Raw genomic sequence first — 9,652 nt, forward strand, 5'->3', positions numbered from 1 at the left:
TTAAATTGCTAATTTTATATCGAATTAGATGATTATCAAATTTGAGAACGATATCTTTAAAATAGTGGTTAAATAGCACGATGATCCTTAACCTGAAGTAAAGGGTGTCCACGAAGAAATTGCCACACACAAAATTTATTCTCAAAATACGATTTTTCATCCGATTGCCATCAAATTTTCAGGGATTGAAAAATAACTTATAAAATTCACTTAATCATTTTACTAATATTTCATTTACAGTCCATACGCAAATGCCCGCACCTTGGCCCTAACCCCGGCCAAAAGATTCTTTCGACTTCATTTCCGTGAGTTATGATCACAGGACTTGAAAACTTGCGGGATGTAAACAATGCACTATGAACTAAATACACCCAAACTTTCATTAAGTTCTACCCAATGGTTAAAAAGTTAGAGCAATTTCAAAGTATGGCAATTTCATCGTAGACACCCTTAACACCATACTTTCTACCACACGTATCCATTTTTTTTGAAAAATTTGGAAAATTTGGACATTTTTTAATTTTGAATTAGGTTACAGAAAATTAATTAATAAGCTCTGTTAAAATACACATTTTCTCGTTCTATAAGTTATCTTACCCAAATAACGTTTAAAGTTTTATAGAATGCTGCTAGTAAAAGTTTTGGTTTCATAAAGGACTTGAGGAGTTTTATAAAAGTATCCGTTTACTTGGGTTAATGGGAGGCGTAATTTAGTTTCAACTTTCACAGCAGGTCATTTTTGAAACAACCTAGACGAAATAAAAGTCTCATATTAAATATCTCACAGCATCTTTTAATCTCTCACGTCATTCAAATCATAATAAAAAACACTCTCATTAACGAGGAAAAACACTCAACAAAAATCATCGGTGGAGTTTTGACTTTTTTTTTTCGCTTTATCCAGAACCGGACTCCTTCTTATGCCCGTGGAATATGGGGAGCATCGGCCTGGAATCCATTCTCATCGGCAACATAGTTCACCTGGTAGGTTTGGCCATCGGCACCAATGTAGGAGTAAGATCCTCGCACAACCAGAGCTGAGATATCATCCCCGAAGCTCTTCAGCTGAGCCTGTTCCGATCGCTGGATTCCGTTGCTGGTGTCGTATCTGTAGGGTGGCACAATCACATTTATTCACTTGTAACTGCTTTTTGCACTATCTGGTTGCACTCACCTGAAGTTGTAACCCCCAATTCCCTGGTTATCATTTTCGAACTGCACAATCTGGGCATCCCGATCTTCGACTGGAGCAGCCAAGCTAAGGGCCAGGATGGCGGCGAACACTAGGGCGGTTTTCATTTTTGATTTAATTGTTCAAGCACAGATAACGCACTAAAGAGAGGCACTAGTTCTTTGGGTCTGCTCTACTAGGGGTCTGATGTCATCTTCGAGCGGCCGGTGAATATTTATACCAAACCATGCAGTTTGGTACCGATCTTGGAGGGTGGCCAGCCAGCATCCATAAAGAATATCCTTCGAAGCGAATTGACAAAAGCCTCCAAAAATCTTCCAAAAGACAGACTCGTCTCACCCCTGCGCGTTGCATTCAAATGAGATTTTGTAACACCCCTGATTAGGGGGGCCGATCCATCTGTCTCTATCTATACTAATATCTGTCTATCTATATGGATTTGGACTGAACTAAGAGATGTTCCCCACGCGATATGGCCAATTCTGAAGCCAGCCTAGGGGGACAGGCAGAGAGAAAGATCGAAAATAAAAGTTGGTTCGTTCGGGTCGCTCTGTTGCAGTTCGCGGCTAACAAGATGCGCAAGGTGACCTACAGGCCGGGAGTGCTAAACATGAACCATGTCTTACAGGCAAACCTCGTTTTGAGCGGGTAAACGTATACTTTTATTCATCTATATACATACCCTCGTTATTAATAAGCCTCCTAATAATTACAGGATTTCTTAACAATCTTACAATATGTGTCGGGGATGTTCAGGTTTTCCCCAAAATTTCAAATTTTAAATTTTCAGAGGAACTTTTCAAACCTTTTTTCCCGATATTTTAGAGTTTTTTGTGAAGAAATTTAAACCAAATTGCATTATCATTATCATTTTTTGTTGGAAATTAAAGACATGGAAAATCATCAATAAGGTTTCAAAAACTGTATGAAAATACTGTCTGCATCACCAAATATTATAAGAAAATTACCATGAGTGAGGAGACATTATCCTTTGATTGGCTTGATGCCTTAGCAATAGCTCAGCAATGTTGGTTTTGTCCAAAAAATAGCGCCTTTGAGTATGCTGTCACTAAAGAGTTGTAGATAATCTTTAAAATTTGTCTTTTAGCTTTGGATTTTGTTTGAATGAAGGATATAGTCTTCGTTAACATTAAAAATAGCACTTTTTTTCGCTTTGTCTATTAAAATGCTTCTACTTCGCCCACGTATCTGTCTAATGATTGGAGCATTTAAACTTGGAATTGCATACAGTCAAAAAATGTAAAAAAAATGAATGACGAGTTCTTAAATTGCTTCATAAAGATATGGCGAAGACAAGAAAATGGCTTCTAATCTTCCGATTCTCCTCTTACAACTAACAATTCTCGAATAACTGCACTCGCATAAGCTGAAACTTATTTATTCGTGTATTGTACAAAGTTTCAGCAAAACTGACTACAACAATCTAGGTATCATATTTCAATTCGATTTTACCAAAAGAAGGTTGGAAGTATAAATCCCCTGAAAAAATCGAATGTAATCGAAAAAAATATCAAAGATTCCTCTGTTTCCAGTACTTAAAAGCTTAGTAGAACGGATCTATTGATTTTCTGGTGTTGAAAAATTCCCTCATGCTGGGAATGCACTGTCCAAAAACTTGGATGTGATTAAGCTTAACACTGAACGAGCGAACTCACTGATAAATGATAACAAAAACTTTTTTGTTTCTACTCATTAGGATTAACCCAACATCATTTGAACAGCTGTCATAGCTATCAATCTGCAAACACATTGCATTTGGACTCTTCTACCAGTTTCTCTAGACGAGCTTTGACAGACGGTAAAAAAAAACAAAACCAATTCATCTGTTTCTGATGTTTGTTGGGGTTAATGTACCCAAAAAGGGCATCTCAGATATGGCTGAATAGTTATTTTTAGTTTCTTCGCTTCAGGTAGCCATAATTATAATTCAATAAGTTTAGTTAAAATATATTCGGTCTTAAGAACTGTTAACTAGCAATGTTTAATAAACGAATTTAATAATCTGATTTTTTCTTCATACTTAAAAATAAAATATTGATAAATACTTATAAATTTCTCATTTAACATGAGCAAAGCAAGAAATTCTTTTGGGACCTAGGTCAAATATACGATATAAGTACTGCAAATAAGCCTAGAACTGCAGGTTCAAGTAAGGAATTTTATTTGCTTTGGAATTTGGTTTGGTTCTCATAAAGTATAGGTACAATAAAAGATCATTATCAGCATATGCTTGGATAGAAGAGATTAGGAACTGTCTCATGGCCAAAAAAAATTGAAGTAGCTCAATTTTTTTAATGAAATACAAGACAACAAGAAATAATAAAAACGTTAACATTCAACCAAACCGACGTGCATTTAACGAAACCATATTTTTTCCACGTGCAGTAGGTATTTTGTATTTTTGTATTTTGGTTTTTGTATTTTTTTATTAACAACATTTTCGATTCTTGGTACCTACATATTTCCAAACATGTACTTAGTTGTGCAAACAATCGATGGTAAAGGGCGCAAAGAACTAACTGCAGTCCCAGAAAGATGGGTGGAAACCTGCAGCAGACGCCAATTTCTTCGTAGGCCAATAGTAAATTTCAGTCAGAGCTCTCCAATTTGCTGACGAACCCACCGCTCCATGGACACGGAGCAGGTGTAAGATCAGGAGAAAGCATTTGAACACGCTGCATGAAGCAGTTGCGTTTGTCGAATCCATGTCCGAAGAATCCAGCACGGACTCCATCATTCAGGTTCATGCCCTCCAGCCAAATATTGATGACATAAATTTTCAACGACTGATTGATGAAAATACTAGAACACCCGCGTCATAAGTGATTTCGTTACCCTCGCTACCTAAACCGACATCTGTAAGTCGTTCGTTCGTGGCAATAGAAAAAAAAATTCTAAGTGAATGTAAACAAACCATTTGATAATTTCGAGACATCCAGGGCCGGATTAAGCCATCGGGGGGCCCGGGGCAATTTTTCTTGGGGGGCCCCTATGATCCGATTTTTTTCAAGTGCTACCTTAGAGGATAAAAAACATTTTGAACGCGTAAAAGAACTGAAGATGAGTTCAGTATACTGTCTAAAAATTGCTATGTTGTCTCCGTAGAAGATAGTTACTGGTATCTTCAAATAAAAACTGTTAATTAATCACGTGCAAACATTGCGGAAGAATTTAGAAATTTCGTTCAAAAATGAATTCAATTAATTCAATAATTAATAGAATTTAGTTCAAAAAGTTAATAGAAATTAGTTCAAAATTTAAAGCTCTGATTGGGCTGCAAAATGCAAAATTTAGTTCTCATTTTTTTAATACACGAACAAAAATTCTCTGATTTAGAAAAAATGATCGAATAGATATATTAAATTATTTTCATTCCATCATTGATCGTGTGGTTTGTGCATCATCGAGAAATACTTATTAAATGAAAATTGGGAAATAACATAAAGATTTGAAACATACAATACAAAATTAAAAGAAAATAAAAAAATTATGAAATTCAAATTCCATAGATATAAAAGATAAAAAAATAAAAAGATAAATAAAAGTTTACGAACTCAAATCTTTAAATCAGATTATATTCAAAACCACCATTCCAATTCACTATTTCAAATCAATTTTGAAAAACAAAATATGAATTGAATTTAAAAAAAGGGAGATTCAGAGTTACAATTAGAGCCGAAGCAATAATTGCACCAAATGTGAATTTCACACAGAATCAGCTATCATTGAAAACAGTCAAATAAGGAATCCAAATGATTTAAGTACCTAATCAAAGATCTCAAGGTCTCAAACTTCTGAAAAACCATGAAACTGAACTTCTGTTATGAAAGAAACAACACAAGACTAGAAAATCTCAATGAATTAAATCTGGAAAAAAGATAAGATTAAAAACATAGAAATATTCATGATAAGAGAGTAACTCTATGATATTGGCAAGTCAACTATGAGATCGTGATTATGATAATTTGAAAATGATTATTTGGAAAATGATATGCTGAATTCAGGATATTTACTTCAGTATATGATAAAATTCTTGTCGAATTAGTTGAAAATGTTTCAATACAAATTTGAAATTTCAGACAAAAATTGGGGGGGCTTGTGATATAGCTCAGTTGGCAAGTCTGTTGTCTCCTGAGCCGATGTCCGCGAGTTCGAGCCCAAGAGTAAACATCGAACACAGTTGTACCGGATAAGTTTTTCAATAACGATCCGCCAACTGCAACGTTGATAAAGTCGCGAATGCCATAAAGATGGTAAAACGACTATAATCGAAACAAAAAAAAAAGACAGAAATTGGGATGCAAATTCGATAAAGAAACTCTGTGCTGTCGATTGGTGCAATCTAAACAACTAAAGTTTTTTAAAGATTTAATTTTCAAAAATAGAGAGGGAATTTTTAAACCAACGGAATTTTCAATAAAAATGATTGAAAAGTGAAAAGTTATAATAATACCCGGTATTAATTCGAATACTGTCTGGGTAAAATTCAGAATTTTTTTATAAAGCTTCTCTGTTCTCTGTTAGCACTGTGAGTTAGTTTTGCGGAATTAGCTGATACTTTAGGGCAATAACCATTATGGGAAAGTTAATGTAATAATAAACATTATTATTGTGCATGACGTTTGTATGTAATGAAGATGAGCAGATGTTTTTCTTTATTTTACCTGTTTTGTACAGCATATTCTAACTGACACGTTTCGATAAAAAAAAAAGTAAATTAAGCTGGCACATATTCTTCTTAATTTTTTCCATTTTTCGAATTCGGTTTACATTATTTTTGTCCAGATTTTGGGTTGAATAGTTTGAAAATTCATCACCAAGATTTTGATAATCTCAGCTCGCAAAATGCGGGAGAACTCCTTCACTGCTTACTCTAGGGGCCCCCTTAACTTATGTAAGAGAAACACCCCCCTGAGCCGGGGGGCCCGGGCAATTGCCCCCTTTGCCCCCCCTTTAATCCGGCCTTGGAGACATCTCAATTCACATCAAAGTTCCGCATGGAACCAAAAAGTTCGTAAGAAGCTCCGCATGGAATCAAATAGTTCGTAACGAAGTACGATAAGCCGAATTGATATCCGAATTTTTTAAGGTAGGGTAAGTGTTCCTAATTTGGCATGTGTACCTAATGTTAACATACCGTTCGATTTTGACTGTTTTTGACCTTATTTTCACTTATAACATTTATAAAAAAAATATGATAATATAACGGATCATGTAAACTTTCATTTTACAAACAAATTAGTTTTCTAACTCACAGGATTTTTCGTAAAATCTGGATGATTTCAAAGGATGTCCAAATTGAATGGAATTGTTAACAAATTTCCTAAAAACACCGATTTTGAAATGGAAGATAAAAGCTGAATTTCTCATCCGATTTTTTTGAATTTTTTCGTCGTTTTTTTTTATCATGATTTCAGTAATAAGTATGTTAGAACCTTCTTTTTTCGTTTAAAAACTAAAAAAAGCTTATGTCTACAATTAGGAACACTATTTTCAATGTGTTCCTAGATATGGACATAGCCAAAATTTTCTAAACTATATCAAAGTCATAGAATGTATTTGAAATAAATTTGATTGGTTGAATTGTGTTTTAACTTAATTTTCAATGATCTGTTAAAATCAACTGTTCTGTAATAATAAAACATTTTTTTTTACTTCAGTGTATCTCAAAGCTATAAATGTTGATAAATATTTTCGCCAGCACAGGAAAGAAAACTATCGAGTTAGAGAGAGCTTCTCAACGAGAACAGAATCGAAAGGAAAAATTTAAAAAAAATCTAAATAAAATACGTTGTATACCGCCACCTGGGGCATCATGCAACAGTTTTCCATTTCAATGGCTTCTAAAAACCTAATGTTCACAGATAATCATACCGGTTGAACATCAAAAGTTTTAAGGTTAAAGGGACATCAAATGGACGTAGTCAGAAAATAATTGGTTTCACCAGTTATTTTTAAGTTTTCAAAACATGCGATTTTCCCCCTACTAAGAAAAAGGGGTAAGTTGCAAAAACCTTTGTTTTGAATGAAAAATTAAATGAAAATGTGTGAAAAGTAATAGTTTTTGATATATTTGTGATTTAGTTTACACAGCAAAAAAAAATGTAACGATGGACGATGTAATTTCTGGGGATTACGGATTTCTGTTGCAATAATACATCTAAATGATGTACACAACTCGAATACGTCGTGAAGTGTAATATCACAACCTTCTATGTGATATAGCATCAAGTAGTCAATGTTTTCCTTTGTTGACGTTCAAATTTGATTTCATTTCAAAAATTAAGAAACGGATTACGGACCTCAGCCGTATTTGTTTTTCTTGTAAGTACTACCAAAATTAATCAAAAATATAAGCAAACCCACAGCTTGAAAAATAATTTCATTATTTTTCATTTTTTAGGAAATTTGGCCCATATGGATCAGCGGTACGAAACATATTCTTTGTCTCCAAACAGCCGGGTACATCAAGACAATGTAAAATTAGGTACCTTTTGCGACTCAAGTTATGTGCAGGTATTTGATGTAATATCACACTACTTTTTTTGCTGTGTACGCATAAAGCACGATCTGCGGATATTCTTTGAATTTTGTTCTTATTAAATTTGATATTTTTTCGGTCAAAGATTTTTTTGTTTTCCTTAACCTGAATTAATAGTTCATTGTAACTGATAGGCTACGTTTAAGTTAATAAATTACAAATAACAAATTACAATTTAAAAAGAAAGCATAAGCATGTTGTATACATTTAGGGGTAAAAAATACTATAACAAAATTTAAAACGATATTCCAGCATATGGAAACAAGATTTAAACTGTGAATCATTGATTTGCATGTCGAAGCTTTTTAGCCCAGACTGCTATCGGAATTTTAAAAAATATTTATTTGAAAAAAAGAAATGACTGTCCGAAAAATATTTATACACCCACAGTGTTAATAAAGGATAATAAAATCAATAACAAGTGTGTAGGTTGTACTTTTTTTTTTTTTTTTTTTTTTATTAAGATGTAGCGGCCCACCACACTCCCCCACACCAAAAAGCTCATTAGAGCCCCCTGGTAATGGACGCTACTGTTCTCAGCATGTCTGGCAGCAACAAAAATTAATAAAAAACGCGGGCAAAATTTTACTCATGCTGAGAACTGAAATGTTTAAATTTAGTGCGAGGAAATGTAATGATAATACTAAATTAAATACTACATGGATCTCAATGGAAAACAGATTTCCTTTAAAGAGATCCACTATTTGATATTAATACTACTAAGCAAACATTTAATCAAATAAGACATTATAATTTAAATAATTAATAAAAAAAAAGAACACACAAAGAAACTAAATTGCTACAAAAATTCACAAAAAATTAATTATAAAAGAAGAAAACTGGTCACTGATCGATCGGTTTTTAACGACTCAATTTTTCTTTTAATAGCTGTATTACTTTGATTTTGAACGTGGAACGGTTGTTGATGGTTTTTATTTCATTAGGCAAGGCATTGTACTTAGTTGGACCAATAAATGATATTCTTTTTTGACCTAAGGATGTCACGGATCGGCTTCGTTGTAAAAAATCTGACTGGCGAGTGTTATGAGTACGCAATCCCGTTGTAAAATGGATGTTTTGATTACTGAAACTTGTGTGTAAATTGTCGTAGACATATATTACAGTTTGTAAATCGCAAAGATCTTTTAATGGAAGAATGTTATGGGCTCTTAAGGTGTAGAGCTGTTGGGTAGGAAAGAGCAACGGTAGTCTATAAATATTTTTTAAGCATCTATTCTGGAGAGTTTGAAGTTTTTGTAAATTTGACAAGGAAGCTCTTCCCCATATCATAATAAGATAGTTAATATGAGAGTGAATAAACGCAAAGTAAAATTTCAATAAAACATGTTGAGGCACAAAATTTCTCAATTTCCATAGCATACCACAAAGAGGAGAAACTTTTTTCTCTAGATATTCTGTGTGACGACTCCAACAAAGAGTTTCATCTAGGTAGATTCCTAAATATTTAAAGCATTTTACCCTCTCAATAACATTTCCATTTATCGTTGGGTCAATATTCGGAGGTAATCTTTTATGTGAAGAATGAAATAACATGTATTTGGTTTTCGTATAGTTGAGTGAGAGCAAGTTGGTATTAAAATATTTAGATAACAATTTCAAGTCATTTTCAATTTGTTGAATGATAATATCAGTAGATGCTGCTGAGTAGAAAATTGCTGTATCATCAGCGAATAGGCGTGCTGTGCCTTTTAATGGTAAGTTACAGAGATCATTATTATTACTGTGTAAAGTTTTTTTTTACGGTATAAAAAAATGTAAAAATTTCGATTTTTAAAATTTTTTATGAGTATCAAAAACTTCAAAAAACTATCTCTAGACGTGAGAAACTATGGCATCATCGTTTTGTTCTCATTAAATGTTAATTTTATTACATTATA

The 9,652-nt window shown here is 33.4% G+C and overlaps 1 protein-coding gene across 1 annotated transcript; it reads right to left on the reverse strand.

Moving 5' to 3' along the window:
* Positions 1-772: 772 nt before the first annotated feature.
* On the reverse strand, positions 773-1,393 carry LOC129757781 (endocuticle structural glycoprotein ABD-5-like). The gene is made up of 2 exons (XM_055755085.1): positions 1,175-1,393; positions 773-1,108 (listed from the first exon to the last, which is right to left on the reverse strand). The coding sequence occupies exons 1-2, from the start codon at positions 1,297-1,299 to the stop codon at positions 919-921; spliced, it is 315 nt and encodes a 104-aa protein (XP_055611060.1). The 5' UTR covers positions 1,300-1,393; the 3' UTR covers positions 773-918.
* Between the last annotated feature and the right edge of the window lie 8,259 nt (positions 1,394-9,652).

Source organism: Uranotaenia lowii, chromosome 3 (assembly GCF_029784155.1).
Source record: "Uranotaenia lowii strain MFRU-FL chromosome 3, ASM2978415v1, whole genome shotgun sequence".
Classification (NCBI taxonomy): Eukaryota; Metazoa; Arthropoda; class Insecta; order Diptera; family Culicidae; genus Uranotaenia; species Uranotaenia lowii.